The sequence below is a fragment of the Empidonax traillii genome, unplaced genomic scaffold, assembly GCF_003031625.1.
Source record: "Empidonax traillii isolate 1590-97213 ecotype Southwest subspecies unplaced genomic scaffold, ASM303162v1 scaffold71:size1317347, whole genome shotgun sequence".
In the NCBI taxonomy this organism is placed as follows: Eukaryota; Metazoa; Chordata; class Aves; order Passeriformes; family Tyrannidae; genus Empidonax; species Empidonax traillii.
Genome location: NW_020955264.1, coordinates 190,944 through 213,411, shown reverse-complemented (window position 1 = coordinate 213,411; position 22,468 = coordinate 190,944). Strand labels below are relative to the sequence as shown.

General features: G+C 35.2%; 1 protein-coding gene across 1 annotated transcript in view; it reads right to left on the bottom strand.

Annotated features, from left to right (window-relative positions):
- Positions 1 to 3,056: 3,056 nt before the first annotated feature.
- LOC114055902 (calcium-activated potassium channel subunit alpha-1-like) overlaps positions 3,057 to 22,468 on the bottom strand; it is a gene marked incomplete at its 5' end in the record, with an annotated part of 191,679 nt that continues 172,267 nt past the window's right edge. The window contains 5 exons of the mRNA XM_027880516.1: positions 3,057 to 3,680; positions 9,308 to 9,336; positions 11,413 to 11,637; positions 13,393 to 13,511; positions 15,070 to 15,264. Coding sequence (XP_027736317.1) covers positions 3,526 to 3,680; positions 9,308 to 9,336; positions 11,413 to 11,637; positions 13,393 to 13,511; positions 15,070 to 15,264 — 723 coding nt within the window. The remainder of the gene's footprint in view (positions 3,681 to 9,307; positions 9,337 to 11,412; positions 11,638 to 13,392; positions 13,512 to 15,069; positions 15,265 to 22,468) is intronic.

Below are 22,468 nucleotides of genomic sequence, written 5' to 3'. Positions count from 1 at the left end.
CATGTGCTACCCTGTAAGTCACATACTTTCTTTTTTTTTGTGTATGTCTTTCTTCACCCCAATGCATGGACAATAAAAATGATGACCACCTTCATATGATGAGTCAATCAAATACATGTATATCTCCATGTATATGTCTGGGTGTATATGTACACATATATGTGTATGTGTGGACATGCGTATCTGCAAACGCACACAGAGACACACTGTCCAATACATGAGTTACCAAAAAAAACCCAAACTGAATAACCTGTATCAATAGTGCATGCAATTTACTGAAAAAGCTGAAATTCCTCCCCCCCCGCCCCACCCTTTTCTTTTTGCCTTTTCAGAAACAATTATTAATAAAGATCAAGAACTTATTTCTATATCAGCCATCATGTGGTCTGTCAGCTTTCACTTAGGCCCCTTTCCCAGCCTTTTCCCAGCTTTAATGTAACTTCATAGATCCACATATTGGTGCTGGCTCTATTGTTTTTAATTGCTGAATATTAACGATCCACAACAGGTTTTCTACATTTTCCTCCATCTAATTGACAGAACTCAGTCATGAAAATTTGATCATGAGAAATAGGAGTAAGAAAAGACTATTTTTTTAACTTTTCTGTAAATGGGAAATGTAGTGTCACAACTCTACCTGTTATTCTCTGTCTTGTTTGCTCTCTACAGGTGTTGTTCTATCTATCATTACATATGAAACTATCTGTGCCAGGAGAGTGTGTGTGAATATCATATCTTGCCCTTTGTTTATAAACAGTTGGTAGCGTGGTATTTTTGGGTGTGACAGTTAAAGTGGACAGACACCCACACATACACCCGCACACACACCCACACTCACCCCTTAGCTATGTAGGAGTGTTGTATTTGTTTCACTGGTCTGTTTTATCCAGAGAATGCTCAATTCTGATGGAAAGACACTCAGAAATGGCATTGTGTATGATAAAATGTAAGATATAATGTTCTATGCCTCTACAGTAAACACCAGTCTTGAAAAAAAGAAAAAAAAATTCATATGTACTTGGTGAGGTTGAGCATAAATTTCTAAATTCTTCTGTACTCAGGACCAGCTTTTCCATTCTGGTTATAATATGCAGTTCATAAATGAAAAAGGAGCACTGACTTCAAAGAAAAGGCTTAACATGACCCAATGCAGAAACTGGATATAAATTAAATGTGTCACTAGCTGATGCAGCATAGATCGGAAGATCTCACTGGAATTATCTTCTCTTTTGGGGACTGTGAAATGTGTTAAACATGGTCTAAATTATGAAAAACTGCTTGAACTGTTTTTTTACTTTGTAGGAGATTGAAATATTTTAAACAATCCAATTTTACAGATACTGTATTAATAATTCTTATAATTGTCTTTAAATAGCTATTCTACAAAATGTAACAACAAAATAGTCACAGTCCAAGAAGTCACTCCAGAATAAAGCCTATTAGGTGTTAGTATGGTTATACTTGTACTGCAGCCAGTGGACAAACATTAAAGCTGAAATAGATTGGCTTAAATGTTGGATTACATAGTGGACATCATTGTTTTCACAATAAATTCATCATCTGCTTTGTATTTTTTTATTCGCTGATATTTCTCTACTGATAAAAATACCTCAGTATGTTTTATTGTGGTGTTTAACAATTCTGCAAAATTACAAAGCCTAAAGTTAACTTGCACAATGAAAATCTGCCTTTCCTGATGACTCTGTTTCGGGTTTTTGTTTTTTGTTTCCTTATTAGCACAGCCTTTTCTTTTTGTTTTTCTTCATACAATTGTTTCAGATGTTGCTTCTTTGGGATAGAGAGAGTTACTAAATCATTTAGAACATAAATGCTTGGGTGGATAGGTACTGCCGCACAGATATGAAACATCACATTTTTGTCTGATGGCTATAAAGCTTGTTGGCAACTCTGTGAAACTGGTGACACAAAAGGCACCCATCAAAGGCCTTTTGCATGTTATCATAATAAATAAATACATTCATTACTTTTATTATTTTGATTTGGTTATTACTGTACTTTTATGTGTGGTGTCCCAGCAAAGTGAAAATAAATTATGGGGGCGGGGGGGCGGAAGCAAAACCAAAAAAATCAGCTGCTAAAATAGGATGTTACTTGGTGCAAGAATGAACTGAGGGCAGCATGTTGCAAGATCATAGAGCTGAGGCTAAACCAGTTCTTATCCTGATCTCAATTCCCCAAAAGGAGATTCAGTGTGTCCTTTACTAAAGTATGCGTTAACCAAAGTGCAAAGGGCTGGAGCTAAATCTCTATATGTATCGGGAAGAATTTGAACCAAATCAGACCAATGAAAGGCCATCAGCACTTTTGAAGTAAAGAAGTAACAAAATATGGTAGACGAGACAATTTATAACTTACGCTTCCATGCTGCGTTTTATGCAGTCTGGATGAAAGCACAGTAATACATGGCAAAAGAAGAATTGCCAAACCTGCTTTCCTGAAATTAGCAACTGCTGATGGCTAATGGGAAGTGAAGTGAAATTGCCAGATTTGCCATTTATAGCAAGTGCACCTTATCTACATGGCCCTTGGTTTAGGGCAGTGGCATTCCCTATGCTAGTGTTACAGAAAGTTACTGAGGATGCTGGGTTTCTGTGTGTGTGTGTGTGTGTGTGTGTGCGAGACAGGGCAGGGCGCAGTGTGTGGGGGGGGAGGTTCTTGGACCCTCACATAACTGGCAATTAAGATGATCTATGTATGTTAATAAAACAAAGAATATTTCAGAAGAATGTTACATGTACAAAAATATGACTTTCAACTTTGAAAATAAATAAGTTCAGTTTATTAAGAGCTGGTGTTGATGCTGAACAAAATACACATCTTCCAGTAAAGAAACATTTTGGTGAGTTGTTGTAGGGTGTTTTCTTTCTTTTTTTTTTTTTTTTTTTTTTTTTTTTTTTTTTTTAAATTTTATTTTTTTTTTTTTTTTTTTTTTTTTTTTTTTTTTTTTTTTTTTTTTTTTTTTTTTTTTTTTTTTTTTTTTTTTTTTTTTTTTTTTTTTTGATTTACTAAAATACAAGTTGGACCTTTTTTTTTTTCCCTTTTTGTAAATATATCATTTGTCTCCCTTATTACACATCCTTGTAACTGTGACCATCATTCTCCTTTAAGCCAAAGACCGAGGGTTTCTTGTTTCTTTTTTTGTTTGTTCGTTTGTTTTAATTCTTAGGAGTCTGGCCACACATGCAGGTTTTTTTAAGGGAAAATACTTGACAATGAAAAAAAAGAAAAAAATATATTTTTTTCTAATAAATAAAAATAATTTAAAATGCTAGAGGCTATACATGACTAGTTTTGATTATGTTCATTTATAAATGAAATAGTTTCCAAAATATGTGGAAGCAATATTAAAGGCAGACAAACAAAGATCTGTCTACTTCATTTTCCCATTAAGCTTGCCCTTCTTAACTTCTCCATCAGTGGTTCAGCATGTAAGAGGAATAAATGTCACATCACCATTCATGAAGTTTGTCAGGCTTTAAAAAAATAGTTCTGGCCTCGAAGGAGTCAACATTCATCTTCAACTTCTCGGATTGGTGGTATCAAGCTGCTTGTTGATTTATATTGATTGATCTGATTGGCCATGTGAGTGCTCATGGGCTTGATTTGAATGTTTCTGGGATAGGCATTATCCGGCTCATCTGTAAACCATTTCTTTTCTGCTAAGGAGCGAAACAGGTAGAGACAGAATAAGGAGGGAAAATGAAAGTTTTAATTAGTGAACTACATATACACATAAACATTAAAAAAAAAATAGGGGGAGCAGTCAGTAAAGTTTATAGAGAAGAGATCAGCAGAAGGTGATTGACTAATTATTAGCAGTACAGCATTAGATTAATACCTCTGAAAATACTGTTCATGAAAGGAAGATGACGTTTGCAGATTTGACAATAGAAACTAAAGAAAACTGCCAATATGCTATTTTGCTTGTTGGATCTTTTTTTATCCCATGCTTAGGTGAAAACCCTCTGACTCATTTATTGAAAAAATGATACTGAGAAGCCAGGGAGAGCAGCTGGGATAAGGGTAATGCAGAAAAGAGCATGTGAGTCTATACACAGAGAAGCACCTAAAGAGACAGACACTTCTCTGAACCATTTCAACCTCTGGATGGTCACTATTACTGTCTCAGAAATCATGCAGGAGAATAAAAAGAGCTTTCTGCAGTTGGTGCTAGAATAAAAAAGACTTGTATTCATGCTGCCAGATGGCAGCCTTCCTACACAGGGTGGGATTTATATCGCTACTTCGAAACATAGGTGCTTGGGCACTGCTGAACTCCACAGTTTAAGAAGGTGTATGGAATACACCAGGTGCAGCAGGTGATTCTAGTAGGGGCTCCAGCTAATCATGCATGGATTGGTTGTCATAGGTGGACAGCAAGGCAAAGGAAACAGGACTTGAAGATTAGAGGAAGCTTTTCTTTTTTGTCTTTGGGCAGTGTCTGCCTCCACGAACACAGGAGGAATTTTATGGTACGCTTTAAGGTGGGATGGGAGCAATATGGGAGGGAGTGAGGATGCTGAGAGGCTGCAGCATTGCAGCCATTCCCTAGCTGTTTGTCATTGTAAGCATCATATTGCACTGTTCATATGAGGGTATGGACAAAATCTCTTTAAAATTCACAAAGGGAAAAAATAAAAATAATTTTATTAAACCCTTTAGAAAACAACTCCTTCTGTTAATTTCTCGGTTACAGGAGTGCAACTTTATAAGATAGCTGTATTCAAAGACTTTGAAACTCCTGATCTAAAGAGTGGCTTATGGCCATCCAGCAGCTTGTGCTTTGACAAGCATTTGTGAACAGGGGTCTCCAGTCTTGTCCTCCTTCCCCATATTCCAGAGGTGGGAGGGCAGAGCAGTGGACACTTATGTTTTTGGGCATTTTCATTATTATATGCAAGATTTAAAGTGTACCACATCAGAGCTGCTGCTCTTACATGTATGCACTACTTCTCATTCCAATGGGGAACCCCAAAATGCTGGAGAAGCTTTAGTGTCGCGCTTACATAATACAAATTGCTACTTGTGCAAACCACTGAAATGCTGCAGTATCTGGAATCAGGGCAAGAGTGGAAGAAATACTAATTTTTTAATAAATAAAAGATTAAAAATAAGCAAAGCAAAATCCACCTAGGAAACTAAAGGATCAAGCACAAAAGCTTAGGAGGTAAAAGAGAGAAAAGAAACTGAAAGACTGGGAAGAATAAAGGACAAATACCTGGGCATAACTGAACAAAAATAAGCAACCAGCTTTGGAGTTAGAACCTCTCAAGAGGTAGCTTAATTTCCAGAATTACTGGACTTCTCAGTCACTTTTGTGAATATCCCATTTAAACACTTACACTTGATATGGATTTCAAGAATATACATGCAGCACCCCCATCCCACAACAACAAACCCCAAACTCATGAGCATTTAATCCAGCTTTTTTTTTCCCCCAATCTATTTGTTACCTGTTCTTACACTTTTTTAAAAAACAAATTGAAGAAAAAGGAATTATATTACTCATTAGTGGCTTATTACTGAAGACAAACAGGAATACTCTACTGTTTTTCTTGACATTTTTAAAATGGTTTTTACTTCTGTTTAAAAAATCCTACTCATTTGCGATCAGGTTGAATAATTCCCTACCCCCTTAAAGTTGCCTGAGTCTGAACGATGTTCAATCTCCCATCTCCCTCTCTCTCTTACCTACTATAATTAAGTTCCCTTTGATTTGAACAGATTGGACGATAGGAATTCATAATGTTACATCCTGCACACTGAAGCTAACTGATTAAGTGCTTTAAATTATTCTTCCTGACAGAATGATAAAGTTACAATCTGTTCAGAGATGATCTACAGCTTGCCAGACTCCTACTGCTTCTTTCTACATTCATTTATCTTTTTGTCAAGCAGTTAAAAAAAAAAAAAAAAAAAAGAAGCCTCAATTCCATAGATCTTTTAAAGTAATCAGAACATCTGAATTATTAATGAGACTTTAAGGGAATGATTCCTGATGGGGGCCAGTTTAAGAAAGGTTGTCGGAAAAAAAAATCTGGGAATGTGTACACATCAAAATAATTTCAGCTCCATTTAAAAAACCATTTAGTTCAAGTGTGACACATGAACCATTATGCATTTGTGGAAACCAATTTTATGTGATCTACGATTAAACTAACCTTTCAGAGAGGTGTAAAGTGTGATGGTTATCATGTTTTAAAAGCCTTGCGAGATCACATAAACAATTTCAAACTAACAGTTTTCTAATGGTTTATGCTTAAAATGATTTTGAGACAAGTTAAGCACCGCGAACTTCTTTTTTAACACATGGTGCACAAACTTTCCTTACAAACAGAACTTGGTGCATGTTAGTTCAATGTCATAGCAAGAAAGGGGAGAACTACTTGAGTGCTAAGGATCATAACTGCATTGTGTTTCTCAGCAGCCAGTGTAAAAGCATTTCAAAACACCCTGCTTTCCCTAAAATTTTCAAAACAAGCTAATTATTTATATGTTAATCTTTACAATAAAACTCATATATATGGGGAGCTCATCTTTTAAAAGACACCATTGCATCTCTTTTTGCATTTAGCTGGCAAGCAATAAATACAGAACATTAATAATATTTGCAGAAACTGGTAAATTCTAATTTCTTCTGCTGTTTAGATTTCTTTTTGCCAGTGCCGAAACTTTGATCTAAGCACGAGCATCTCCAGTATCAAATGGTTGGACACAGTTTTATACCTTTCCTGTTCCTTTCTGCTGTTAAAATTGTCTTTGACCACATAACAATGAATTTCCTGTGGAAGTTTATCAACCTCTATACTTACCTTTGAAATGTAAACTTAACGCTCCTCCTCTTTACTCTTGACCACTAATATATTCTGCTCCAAGTTACTAATGTCCTTCTTGAATGTCTTACACTTTCCATTCTTTTATGCTATGCTCACAATCTGACTGTGATATGTCTTCCAGAGTTTTAGCACAGATTTTTACTTATCTTAAAAAAGGGGTTTTTTGAACTGCTCTAAAGGCTAGAGTACCTAGTTTATTTAAGTCTTTCTATATTGTTATATCCACCAAGCTCTTTTGAGTACTCTGTCACGTTCCTATTTCTCTCCCTTTTGGACTATGCATATTGATCCTTATCATATATGTTTCTATATAATAGAGATAATAGGCATAGGTTTTTTTTAAGAGCTATTGAAGAGAGTCCCTGATCTCCCTACACTATTTGGCAGGTTTGTTTTTGACAGCATCACCTGAGAAATGATGGAACAGCTAAGTGCATCAGAAAGCAGAAAACATTTACTTTCCTCTCCAACACTGGTGTTTTAATGGGATATCAGCATGCCAGTGCATCCACGAAGGTTCTAAAGGCTTCATGCTCTTATTACAAATAAATAAAAATTAACAATTTTGTATAAGACTCTTCCTGCAGCATAAAAAAGGATATAAATAATTAAAGTAAAATGATCAAAATATAGATTTCTTTGACATGGGTAAGATGCCAGCAATTATCTCCAACAGTCTGATTCTTTAAAATTTCTGTCATTAATTCTGAACTAAGTAACAACTTTGAACAAACATCACTTTGAAACACCCTCTCTTCTGAGCAGAGGCAAAGACAGTACTAGCTAACACAAACTAAGGTACTAGCTAACACAAAGATTTTACTAAATTTCTATTCTCACTATAATCTCAGATTACCTTACCATTGTTTAAAACACACATTTTTTCTCTTTTGTGACACTTGCAGTTTCAAATTAGTCTATATGTATGTTTGTGGATCCCCTCCCTCCATGCAGAGAGCTTGTTTATAACTAAGCTGAAAATTCTCCCATGCAATTTGTTCCTGCATGAGAAAAAAGGGAAAGTTTCTCCCCCCACCTGCTCAGCAACTCTTTGTTTGGCAGATGAGTATTTTACATTTGCAGGGAGAGAGACAAGGAACTATTCTTACTTTCTGCGAAGGTCTTTATCTTGCTCCAAGGCGACTAAAGTTTTGTGACAAAAGTGCTGTTCTGCACTTGCTCTTAGTGATTTTTTATTTTTTAAACTCAGAAAATTCTTACTTTGGACAATGGAATTTCATTAGAAAATGCCTAACTCTCTGTTTAAGTCAGTGGGAACCCATGCCAAGAACCTGCAGACAGTTTTGTGTCAACACTTAAGCTCACTAAGAACGTCGTTTCCAATGTTGAAACTCTGCTGGGACCGATATAAATGGCAGGACCTCCATTTAAAGCTCTAAAACATCTTGACATTGGTGATATTTCCTTCCTTTCAGAAACTAACCATTCTACTAGGGATGTCTGACTTGGAATAGGACAGGAGATTTCCTCTTACTTTTCAGTATAAAACCCAACAAAACATAGTTGATTTAAGCATTTCTCTACTTGTAATGACCAGCCTCCCAGTTGCATTAGTATAACTCTATCAGAAAATCTTTATCACTGTAATAAGCTATTTGATCAATCTGACTAGAGTCAGCAGTGGAAATTGCACGATATAACTGAAAGGCAAAACTTATAGAATTCTAACTTTAGGACAAAGGTGAACTGGACTTCAATATATTTTGAAGAATTCAGATTTGCATCCATATTAGATATTCCTCTTCTGCTGCTCATAAAGTAGAGAAGTTGCTTCTCTAATGCACGCTGTTTATATTTTTTCTATTTGAGCTGCACAATTACACAAATACTATTTTTTTTGATAAAAACATTATGTATGATGTGACAAGTGGCTTCATATTAACACCCTTCCTTTCTCTGCTAAATGGAAACCAGATAAAACATTAATGGAAAAGCATTTTGGTGTCAAAGCCATTAACATTCTTCCAAAATGCATAACTGCTCTTGACTATCTTCAATAAATATTGCCAACATAAAAAGATGCTCATGTACATACACAAGGGATAGGAGAGTAGGGAGGGGAAGAGAGGAAAGAAATTGGAATGAGGAATGGGAATTTAATGTCTGCACCAGGAAAGGCATCTTCACTGAGCAGGAACCTGGGTGTTTACAAAAGGACACGTGCATTTAGAAAGGCAAGCAGATGAGAGGATAAAAAATAAAACAGGGTTGAGCAACAGCAGCAGCAGCAGCAGCCAGTTTTACTTTTGGTTTGGAGGGAAAAAAAGGCAAAGGAAAACCAACAAAACAACCAACCAAACAAACAAACCAATAACTGAATAAAGTTTGTAACTATTTTTTTTTTAATTTCACAAGTTTTCACAAGGACAAAGTTATAGAAGGAAACCCACAGCAGTTGCTAGGTCATGCAGAACCATTAATTTTCATACCTTGGCCCATTCTATTCATCCTTGTTGCACTTTAGAAAAAGAAGTAAGCTATGTAAGTTTTACAATGCTTTTAAACTGTCATATTTCTGGTTGAGCACTTTAACTGGCACATCCTTGAAGTAATAAATATTCTCAGGGCAAAACATCACTTTCTTAGAAAAAAGAAACACATGAATTTTTCTTTATGATGAAGAGCAACTGTAATAGCCTCATTTGTAGGGGAGCATCCATAATTTGCAACGTATTTCACTGATTGGACTTACAGCTGCATTTGAATGCACACACACACATATATACTGTATTCCAATCATTATGGTTAGCACTGCACGGTGGTGGTATTCTCTGTAGCCCACTTACATGGTTCCAGGTTTTGTCAGTAAAAGTGCTTGGCTTCATTGTCAATTCACACAGCAAGCAAATTTTCAAAATTATCATGCTTGGGGAAGGGGAAGGTAGAAAACAATACTAACCATAAAAGCACCTTGTCTGAGTTGGCAGTTACAATGCTAATCATTCCAAATCCAAATATTTATTTTGTGTCTGCATGCTTTCTTGCTGGGTAGCCAGGGAAGAGGATGTGTTACTGCCCTTCCTACTCTAAGAAACTCTCCATATACCTAGAACTAGTTGTATATCAAAAGGCTTCTGAAATTTAAATAAAAACAAAAAATAAAAGCAAGCCTGAAGTATAATTTCTATGGCTGTCTACAGTAGGTTCCTTTCCACTACTTTATTTAGTTCCCTGACACAATTTCTTTTGGCTACATGTGCCATTGGTGATAATTTGCAAGAACTAAATTCAGACAAGTGTGTAGAACATGACGCCTCAGCACAGTGAATATTTCCAATCCAGCCCTCTTGTTCTCCTCATTAGCTGTCTTGGGCACAGCACCTTTTCTTCTCAAATGGGAGAGACTTAAAGGCACTCAGTTGTTTCCCCCTGTATTCCTGCAAATTGGCATGCACCTGTTGGAAAAAAAACAGGTAGAACATGCAGCAAGATTTTGGAGGATCTTAACATATTAGGACTTTTATTGGAAGATTTATACCAGCACTCTAACTTGGAAAAGTTAAACTACCATCTGGGGAAAGGAACAAAATCCCTCGAGATCTGATAAGTAAGCATAGAAAAATGCTTGCTCTTTTCTGAACATTATTTATTCTGTACATAAGGTGACTAATTCACCTTTTAAAGACGTAAAAGTCCCAGGAAGGCAGTTTTTAATGACTTACATCCAATATTTATGATACATATGGCTTTTTATCCCAAATGTCAAAAGTGAAAGAAAATATAGCTATTCATGTGGCAGTATAAATAGACAGAATAATAATTTAATATGCAATTAGACTCTTTCTAAACTTAAATTAAACCATTGGAGTTTTAAAACTTCATGCCCAGACAATATAAGTGTTAAAGGGAAAACACGCTATCTCCAAAGGGCTAGTATTTTAGAGAAAATCCTTAAACAAGCAGAAAAGTCCCTGATATTGCTTTGGTATAAAGCAGGTGTGTAGCAATAATCTATACAAAGAGTGTAAGCCCTATATAATATATGCTTTGAGAGTGAAAAATCAGTAGGGATTTTTTTTTTGCAGGTTTTCTTTTTTTTCCATTAGTTTTATAAGCTTAAAATAAATGTATCAGCTCCTCTAAATATGAATATAAAAAACCCCATACCTCAACATACATCAACACTTCTGCACTAAATTACTTTCTTTGTGGATCTCGGACATCAAGAGCAAGTGTTCATGTTAAATATTCTCTATTTTTGTCTATGTAGAGTAACTGCAGTGAGTTATTTATGTTTTCAGTGTGCCTATGGGTTTGGAATTCTTTTTTATTCTCCCCTAGCATCATAAATAACTTTTGGTCCGTCTGCTTTGTTGCTGTTGTGCTTAAGGGTTTTATGGTGGTGAAATAAAAATGACAATCACATGCACACTGTCATACATATGCAAAATATGTGTACAAAAAGGGAAAACTCCATGGGAAAACAGGGAACATCACTGCTGGAAACATTAACTGGGGAGAATGGGTGGTGAATGCAAGTTTCACACACAGTGGGAGTAGATACACATATCAAAGTCTATCTTCCTGCACATACTTCTGTTTTTCCCGGGAATCCCTGGTCTTGGTGCGGTTCGGTCGATTTGCTGTGGATGGGATAGAGTGAACTGATGAGCTCTTCTTGCTGGAAGAATAGGAGGAATGGGAGGAATGAGAAAGACTGGCTCGGGACTGGCCAGCATTGTGGTCAAATTGCATCAAACAGAAGATCAAGTCTGTCGGCACAAGCTCAAATTCATATGGTGGGTTTGTGATAACATAACTGGAAAAAAAAGAAATAAAGAAAAAAAGAGAAAACAGGTTTAGATTTATTTTAAACAATTTCTTCTAGAGATGTTAGCTCATGAGATTTAGCCAGAGTTTTGCATTTGTTTCCTGCAGTTTGTACCTAGTTGTAGCTCACGTAACTTCCATTATGATTTAGGACCTTTTTACATCAGCTGTTACTTTTTGCATGTTTTCTGTTGGAAAGACATAATGTCTGAGGAGGATGTGCTTCAAGTGAATCACATAATGATTTTTCAGAGAAGACACCATGCAAACCATTCTCCTTTCTCTAGCTGCACCATAATGCAATGACTCTAGCAAATAGATTTACATATTGACAAAAACCTGTAACATACCCACCAGAAACAGTATTTTAAAGAATGACTGAAAGCAAGGAGACAGGGATTTTATATGCAGTTCTATTTAAATACGTATTTAATATATATAGTTATTAAATATTTAAGTACTGTCAATAGAGCAAGGGTTACAATTATTTGTTTGGATCGTGACTCTAGATAAAACAAGTTAAAGAAAATATATCAGTAAATCTGTAGTGAGGTTAATGTTGCTTATCCATTCCATATATACATTCATGCCTCAAAGAGCATTTATAAAGAGAAATCTGAACATCCAAGAGTCTAACATTGCTTAGTATAAATCCCAGATCTGAAATAAAAAGTCACTCAATTTCAAGAATTTCCTAATTCTTCACCTAATGCCCTTTCAGGGTAGGAAGGGCTTATAGAGCAGCTGCTAAATTTTATCATGCACATGAAAAACATACTTGAGGAAGGCAATAGGTATTTTCTGTCCAAGCAAGAAATGAAAAATTGAACACAAAGCTTAAAACTTCTTTTCAAATTAATTTTCAAATTAATTCTGTGCTCATAAGAAATCTGCTTAGCTGCTTCAGGGACAGAATTCCCTTAATAATCCAACAAATAACTGAACTATAGCAAATGTAGTGTGAATCCAAACTGCAAATCATTTTTTCTACCCAATTTGTCCAAAGCCTTACAGAAGAAACCACTTTGGTGGGCTTCAGGGTTGTTTGTTGCCATGTTCACCCAATAATGATGCTTTTTGTACAGCATGAAACAGTAACAGATGGTAGATTTGTGATACTTCTGGTATGGGTCTGTGTGTGTATTTCTAGAAGGCACTTAATTAAGACACATTTCAAGCAAGCTACTAAATGACCTTCAGTTTGCAAAGATGGAAATGTGTCTGCTCTATTTAAAGCACTAGGATCAGGCTTGGTGCTCCTGAAGTAAAAATGGAGTCTACCAAGGGAAGGATTTCCACTTACTGGAAGAAATTATGATTAGATACAGATAGTATTGATGGGAAGCCCAAAGGAGTATTTTTGAGCATTCAGAAAAAAGACTAGCTACTATAATTTGAATTATTATCCTCTGATTTACAGTTGATTGATATCAGGAAATGGAAGTCCTTTTCTTGCACGCAAACAGTGGATCATCATAAAGCAAACATGATAATGATAAAATTTGAAAATTTAATTAAAAATTTTTTGAATAAAATTAGCTAAAATTTATACTGTGATATCCAGCTTATAATTTAAAGTCAGCTAAAGAGTCATTGTGAAGGCCTCAAAGAATTAGCTATTGTGGCAAACTTATGCCAAAAATGGAGAAAGGTCTTTTTTAGATTTATGACAGGCCTTGGGATCTTCCTTGCTGAGAAGACTGAAGAACAGTAAAGCTGAGATGTTCTAGAAGACTGGACTTACCGTTTAGTGCATTGGCTGGGAGTACTTAGATGTGCATCCCTTAATCGATAAATTCCAAAGCAAAGCATATTGTATGTTTTCAGTGCTTTACAAAATAGATCTCCATAACAACCTCCATCCTAGGAGAATGAGGGGAGAGATTAAAAAAAACAACAGATCAGCACATTTACTTTCTTTCCTTTCTGTTAGCACAACGTTGGGGATCAGGTTTTCCAATATGAACTTATAAAAAAAGGACAATATATAAATAATCTGTTGTTTGTCTCAAATGAGAACCTTTTATCCAAGGAAATGAATGATCTAAATATTTTATTTCAAATAAGTAACTATGTAAAGTGATCATTATTTAAGAGAGCCTTGGTGCCTGAAATGATGCTAAATTGTAAGGAGTGATTTGCTTTAGGCTGGAAATATAAATTTTGGTACCAGACAATGCATATTCTACAAGTTACATTAACTGTGGTATCAAAATGGTTAGTATCTTTGACCCTTTCTTGGCAGCAGCCATACTGTCATCCAGACAAAAAAATTCACCAGGGAGCACAACAGAAATTAGAGTTCTGTGGGGTTAAAAGGGTAACAAAATATCTCCCTCTGTAAAATAAAGATGAGATGTATGCCATTTGTCATAAATAACATAAAATGTTTTGATTAGCAAAAAAAAAGTTTAGATTTGATCATTCATGTATCTCAAAGAGTGATTCTTAAGTAATAGAGTGTTAATGCATTCTGCCCTCACAGATGTAGTGCAATTGAGGCTCTGGTGAAAGGATTTGAAAGGATTGGTATTGCTTGTTTTATTTCTGGAAATGTTATGCTGCATGCCCAAGTGTTTTGATGAGCTGTTAGCCTTAGCTATGATTGGACTTCTACATGAAATGAAAGGCTGTTTGCTTCTATCTGTGTACTCTTGCTGCCCTTAATCCTTAAACTGAGATTCCCTGTCATTTTTGTGAAGAAGATTGCTCCATTCTTTTTGAACAGAGCTGGTGAACACAAGGTTAATTCAAGAAATAGCAAATCCTACATCATCATCAAAGCGAAGTGTGCTTTGGGATTCACCTCAAGATTTAAAAAGGTGGTCTAGAAAAAAATTCTAGATATTTCTTTATCCAATTGCACTGTTTTAAAAAGATCATTTGTCTATTTGGGATTGGTTTTTAATTTTTTGTTTTGTTTTGGATTTTGTTTTTCTACTTAACTCTTAGGAAAAATTAGGATTTCACATGAATTTTCATTCATCCAGCAACAGCAGAAAACAAAACTTATAGCTTTGTTTTCAAGCTAATAAGCATATTTTAAGAAATGTAAGCTCCATGAAAACACTATAAGCTTATCAAAGCCCAACAAAAATATATATATTACTTACATTTACAATGCATTATTGTTAGAATAGTTATATCATCGAAATCAGTTTATCCATCTCTTTAGCTGACAAAGAAGAGCTACAGGATTTTCTATATGAAATATGCAGGTAAGGACACCGGGCAGTCATATAGCTTCTTAAAAAGGTTAAGAGCAAAGCTAGCACCCTGTGCTGTAAATTGTTAAACAATCCAAAAGCTCTATTAAATTACAGAAATTATAGGCTTATTAAGATAGATTTTTCACTCGGTTTGAGAGAAAGCAAATATGGTGCAGACCAGCCTTGGTCCTACATTTCCCTCATGATCTTACCCCTAGGTCTGCAAACGGCCCATCATACAAAGCCAACTGAGCAACTCGACACCTGTCCCTGTTTGCAAGTGTCTGGGGCGTGCTGTAACCTCCTCTCAATGCATTTTCCTCAGCAATCAGTGCTTCCAGCTCTGGTGTGGCTCCTCCTGTTACCAATGTCCGTATCAGTGTGAGGATATTGTCATTGAAGTATGTCTGCAGAGATAAAAGAAAGCTCTTTAAGCAAACACCATTAAAGTCACAACTGAAGACATCCAAATTACAACTTTTCCGGGTTTCTGCTGTTTAAAGTTCTTGGCTGTCTCTTCAAATAATTTTATATAGAAAGTGAAAAGACAGCAGCTTCCAATTACTCTATTTTCTTCTATCCCATTAGGCTTCTATACTAGATCCTTCCTTCTAAACACCAATTCAGGCTGATTTTTATTAAAGTACAAAAATTTGAATGATTTATGTTTCCTATAATTGGTGTTAGTAATGATGCAATGACTGCTTTCCTTCTCATCGCCTTCATGTCTAATAATGGGCTTTAGGACATGCAATTGTAAAATTCAGACCACATTTAAAGCTTACACAGGCTAGATTGCCTTTTTACTCTTGTCACCAATTCGTTGGGGAGCTGCCTTTGTGCTGCAAATGTCATTACTTATTACTGTGGCTGGACTCTAGCAGTCTAACCGATGTATTGTACTAAACATCTTATTACGAGACTTGACAGTGTTCAGACATAAGCATGTATCAATTAAACATCTTGAGTTCATTCCAGATAAATGTATGATGAGTTTGGGATCCTGGTGGTCCTTTTAAAAAACTCTAGGGTATAGGGTAAGTGTGGTTTATTAGGGAAGATTTACTCCACACTGACATTTTGCCAGCATCTGTAGCATTGCTGGTCTGTCAGGCAAACAATGGGTATGTAAAATATTAATTTAAATCCAGATGAATGACTTTCAAGTTCACTTAAAAGTATACTGGTATAGTTCAGATATACTCAGTTAAATATCTGCAGTGCATTGTACTGGGAAAAAAAAATGTTGAACAAAAAGAGGAGACACCATCACTTATAATGCCACTAATGTCTGTGTTTTCAGAAGCTTTGCAAGTGTGGGAGACATACAAGGAGAAAATGAGCTCACTGTAAAATACACAGAATTGACATTACTGGATCTGTGACTTCTGTTGAATTTAGAACTTGGAACAAATGTCTTTAATCTAACCAAGTAAAAATGAATGAAATGAATTCTCAAACAGAGCTTGTTATTCAAAGAGAATAATTTTTAAATAATACTTTTCAATGAAATTCATTGGTCTATCCATATAATGTAATTGTATTTAATACATGGGTAAACTGAGGTACAGGTTGAAATATTTTATTCTGAGATCAAAAAGCAGAACTGTCTTCCTGTCCATGTTACTTTGATATTCTTTCTTTGTATAATGAAATTTCAGTTTCATTGTTTGCTTGAGACAACAGATAAAACAGAAGAAAACAAATTCTATGTGCCAATGTTTTTCATTGTTACACTGAAGTTTAATAACTTCAAGCTTCTCTGCTTATTTACATAGGCTATTGTGCCATTCACCTGTTGACTCAATTAAAATGAGAGGAACATATTGTTATTGTTATATATGCCCTAAAGCAAATATTTGCATCTCATCAGTTCCAATTATTTTAAATTAGCTTGGGTAAGGCACTACATATTTTAAATACAAAGAGTACTTTAAAGAGTAATCTGACATAAACAGGGATTCAGGAAGATTCAGATAGTGTAAAACAATCTCAAATCAGCTCTTACATATGTGGATGCACTGTAACAATTCAAGTGCAATACTCAAACCTTTCTTAACATACAGAAAAATCAATGTGACCCCTTTCAGGAATGTAAGTCTGGAGCAATTACATGATGTTTAATAGGAATTGCCATGGTGAGAGAGAGAAGACATCCAGGCATGATTGTTTATTCTTCAATTACTTCTTCCTTGATGTCCCTGAGGTGAGAATCAGAGTTGCTCTTTTTGGCAACTCTTCCGACTGTGCTATACTTTTCAAACATGGAAGTACTCAGAATCCAAAGGAAAAAAAAAAAAAAAAAAGCACTAAAGTGAGTCTCTTTGCTTTGCTTTGTCAGCATGTGCTATATAGCACTCAGAACTAAAATAATGAGCACAATTCCTTTGCTCCTGCGGTTAGGCAGCAATGTTGCTTGACACCAGTTTCATGGATATAAAGACAATTCTGCCAGATCTAGAAGTTAGAGGAACTTCAATTGTAGAAGCCCTCGGAAAAATGTGCTTCAATATATTCTTATAATACATACATTATATATATTCTTATATAATATATATAAGAATATATTCTATATGGCACCCTAAGCACACATCTTGACAAAAGCATAACATTTTCTACAATAGGGTCTTTTCTCATGCCTTCCCCACTCTTTTATTATGGACTTTTGATTCCTTTTCTTCTCTAAGTAGTGATATTTAGTATTATTCAAAACTGCTGTTCTCAGTTTTACATCTATAAATCAACACAGAAGAACATGAAACAAAAGTAAAAGCGTATCTTTACTGGTGTTTTTTTCATATCTGTTTTAAAATGAGGCCAGTTATGGTAAGAAATGATCACTTGCTCTGAGACTGATGAATTCTAGTTCTTTTAAAATAGCCTATTTTATAGACTGCTAACTTGCAGTGACTGGTAAAACATGCAAAAGTCTAAAATAGTACTAATAATTTCATTACCCTTTAGGAGTAAAATATGCAAGCCTTCACTGATTTCCAACCCTTTCTCTCTCTATTCTGTAATTCAAATTATAGCAATAGCCAGAATCCAAGATGCAAATGAAAAAAGAACCAGGTCTACTGTTGATGGAACATAATGCTGTCACCAGAGAAAGGCTTCCCACTGCTATACAAATGTTAAGGCAAAGCAAAGACATGTACTAGCAAAGGAGGCAACATTTATCTTGGAACAGTGGCTTAATTTGGGTTTCACACCATGATGGATGTGGATGTCACCATTTAATCAGCTGGATGAGTGTAGTCAAGTGATGGGTTTTGGGGTTTTTTATGTCATCAGTGAGAGAAAAGGTTCCAAATTTCAGGACAAACTGCTCCAGCATTGCATCTGACCAGAAAATGTCCAACCATAAGCGAGAAAAGATGGGTGAATAGGAAGCTGTAACTTGTCACCATCTGCTAAATAGTGTCTCTTCCTCCTGTACTAATGTCTTTAAAACTCCTCAGGAAAAACCTGTCTATCCGTGCTTTTGATTGTCACAAAAATCAGACTCCTCTTATTACCTCTTGCCAGTTTGGAACTGGGGGGACACTGAAAAGCTGAACTAGCTGATATCCATTTCCTGTGGAATAATAATACACTGAAATTAATTTGAGAGTGATCTTCTACTTGCTCTATGGGAGGGTACATGGCCTGGATATGCCAGTACTTGTAAGAAACTGATCTACAGAATGTCTTTGGAAAGGTGCTGTTGTATTTAAAGTAACAAGGCACTTCCCAGTGATGGCACAGAATTCCTTTTGTTTAATATAAAATCATAACTGATGAAATACTTGTTTGCTGCTGTCATTAAACAAACCCTGGACATCTGTATGACATTGCTTTAGTCGGCCCCTGGAATGAGAATATGAAATAGGTGTAGACTAAACATAAAAAAAAGGAAATGCATCATAGACACTGAAACTGGGTAAATAGCAAGGAAATTATGACACAGATATCTGAGCTAGCAGTGCCACCTAGCCCATGCTCTGGAACTGTAGTGCTGCTCTTTCAGATATTTTGGGGATGCTTTCCCATTTGTTCAATCATTTTTTAAAGTATAATTACCAGACTGCTTATGTTTTGCAGTTAATGTTGTCAAGCCTTTTAAACTAATTGGTCTTCTACAGAAAATGTAACTGAAAATTAGCACATCTTTTAATAATATTGCTTTAACTTTAATAGAGCTTTGCCTTTCATTTATAATAACGCTAAAATTGTCATTTTCCAAGTAATATCTTCCTTTTTTTGTTTTTGCTAGTGATTTTGTATGGATTTCCTTTAAGAAGACTCCTTCTCCACTGCATGCAGCTTTTAACCTCACTTTCAAACAAGTATCTTAATTATTTTTTTTTCAGTTGGAGAAATAATATATACCCAAACCTGAGGAATAACTGAGCTAACATCAGTAACTCCTATCAATAACAAACTTGCTTTTGAGACAGAATCAACAGCAGAAAATAAATAACAGTATTTCATGGTTTGAAAATCTATTAATTCTCAAAGTATTGTCCAAACTTTAAAGACATTTGAGACACTTAAAGTTACAAGATGCTGCTTGCTAGCCCCTGAACAGACTTACAATCTTATGTTTCAAAACATCCATATCACAGGTTAGAAGAGCTTCTTTCTGTTTAAATAAGACTGTGAGGATCCCTCAGGGAGAACTCTCAGAAAAGGGATACAATGAAAAGTTATTTTAAACTGTTTTAACTATTTTCTTCCATTCTGTGCTTTTGTTTATTTGAAGAAAAAGTAAGATTTGGTAATAGAGAAAAAAATTAAGACCTAAAGTTCTAGCGTTAGGAAATGAATTCCAGGATAATGAACGTTAAAGGGTATAATCTGGTTCTGGAGATCCTTTCCTCTAATGGCACCACTCCGACAGTGCATCAGGTCTGTTGCCAGTGGTGTGTGTGGGAGGGATGCCAACCTGCCAGAACTTCTGTGGTTTTCATAGCTTCAGTGCCAAAAAGAGTAAGAGTGAAGCTTTGGCTCTCAGGCCAAGTGCTCAAACCTTTAAGGTACTGAAGTCCGATAAAAATGGTTTCCTTGCATGCACAGTATTTTCTGGAATAGCTGTCTCAACAAGAACCAGAAAGGGAAAAAGTATTTCTGCTTAAAAATTTGCTTGTCTTAGACTATCCTATGTCATGTAACTTTTCTATAGCTGAAGATAATAATTTTAAACACCATTCACATAGTCTAAAGGATGCTTCCAGTCCCACACTTTTTAGTCACATTCCACTTGGGGATGAGAACACGCTCTGCTTTTCAGGAGTGGTGCCACCTTGAGACTAACAGACTACATGTATTCTTTCCCTGGGTTTGCATATGTTACGACAAAATAATAAAAATATATGATTCAAGTTTCTGATGGCAGTAGATGTCTCTTCAAAGACATAATTATGATTAGCTGGAACAATTTAACAATAGCCACTGACATAGTTAAAACCTGAATTATGCCTAGAGTCTTCACACAGACCACAATGACGCCCTCAAACTGAAGCCTGGAGAGACCACTGCTACCAATTCATCAAAAAGACAATGAAGGTTTGGACCTGGTTACTGTCTTCTCAGCAATGATGTTTCAGCTGCTACACTGTGAATCTTGGGTTTGCGGAATACATTGCCTTTGCTGCAAAGGACAAAGATGGCCTTTGTCCAAAGTAGATATAATTTTGAAAACTAAACTCCACTAGGCCTTTTATCTACAAAATAAGGAAATAAAAATTTCAAACTTAAAATATCTAATACTGTCATCTAATAGGAAATAATTCTAAACTAGCAGAAAGTAAAGAGTTTCAGCATTCAGAGTTGAGTCAGAAAGTGACCACGTTTTCTAATCTGTGATTCATGCGTAGGGTTTAGTGCACTATTTATCTATTAATGAAACTATAAAAAAATAAACTAATAGTTTACCACTTATACTGTAAAATTATGATTATCCAATAACTGAATTATTTAAATATATTTTGTATCTTTTTTTCTATATACATACATTATATGTATGTTTCAGATTATCCATAGGTCAGAAATAATACTATGTGCATGGGTATTATTCTACTTTCTAATCTTTCTTACACCTGTTTTACTACAGAACCCCACTACTGTGAGAAGAGATTCATTCTTAAAGGAGCAGTTCATGCATTGTACATTTGCATTGTAGACTATATAAGGAATTTGCATAACAGATACCAACAGAGATCATAAATTGGAATTTTCGTGTAAAAATTTGTCAGTAAAACCCCCTGAATCACTAAGTGGATTGAACAGTGAACTATATACTTGTTTCCAAGTGAGCTGGCAAAGGCCAGCACAGTGCAAATTATATACTTCTTACTGAATTCCTATGCAATTAATAGGATGAAAGCATGACTGCAGATCTTAAAATTTAGCAAGGATTTTGGGTTCACTTTGCCCTTACTGGCTTGAAGCTAAACAGAACAAATAGAAGCTGGTTCCTAAAAAGAGTGTACTCTGGAGTAAATAAAATAAACAGATAATATATTGCAAGTAGATTAGTTTGTGTGAGAAACACTCTTTTCCTTGGAGAAGAAGTGAAAGGAGAATACATCTTTCCCATGAGAATAGGGATAGTAAAGGGAAAACATCTCACACATTTTACCCTTTCTGAAGGGTCAGGAAGAATTGTACTTTTCCAACTCTTTACTGGGCCTTTGAGGAATAAAAGAGAAAATAACGCTGCCACCAATCAGCAAAGTGGTGAAAGAAAAGACAGGATGGTGAACAATTCTAAGTGACTGAATCCTTGGCTTGTCTTCTTGATTAGTATTTTTTCTAAGTATAGAATTTTCTACTCTTGTTATCACATTTCTCTGGCTTCAGGCTGCACTGTCCCTGACATACAATATGACCACTTAGATGTGAAAATGTTTGGAAAAAAGACTGTTAAAGAAAGGAATTGCAGAAATAGAGGGGCATGTTGTCAAAAAATGAAAGTTAATAAAAGCTAGCAATAACTAAAAATATTATGAGGATTATATGGTGAGTTACAAATAAAAATTTCTGAACAGGCATGATCTCTACATATTTTTCATTGCCTCACTATTATTTACATTACATACTTTTGCACAAGAAAGCAGTGATGCCCACAACATTTCACTCTCTTTCTGTGGTGATGCCAGAGGTAACCAGAACGATTAACCCTACTTTTTTAGATTCTGGAAGTGTTCTACTGAAAAATACATTCAGGGACATTGATTTAGATAATAATGGGAGTAGATATACAACAATTTGGAACCTTCACGTTAAATCATTCCCATATAAAATTTGAAAATACTAAATATTTTATAGGTAGAGATTAATTTTAATTAGAGAAGGTACAGAGTTTATGTTTGCTTAGGCTTTCTGAATTTGTCACATCTGAAAAACACTGTAAATAGCTTTCAAGAAAAAGCATTTTCTGAGGTTATTGAAAACTCCTAGAATGAATTAGAATAAACTTTTATCAGTGTAGACTGATATTATTCATCTGTGGATAGAACATATGAGCAATATAACAGGGAAAAATACAAAATACAGATACATAAATATGAAATACAAAAAAAAATATTAAATAATAAAGATCACAGTGAATTTTTCTTAAAAGCAAAA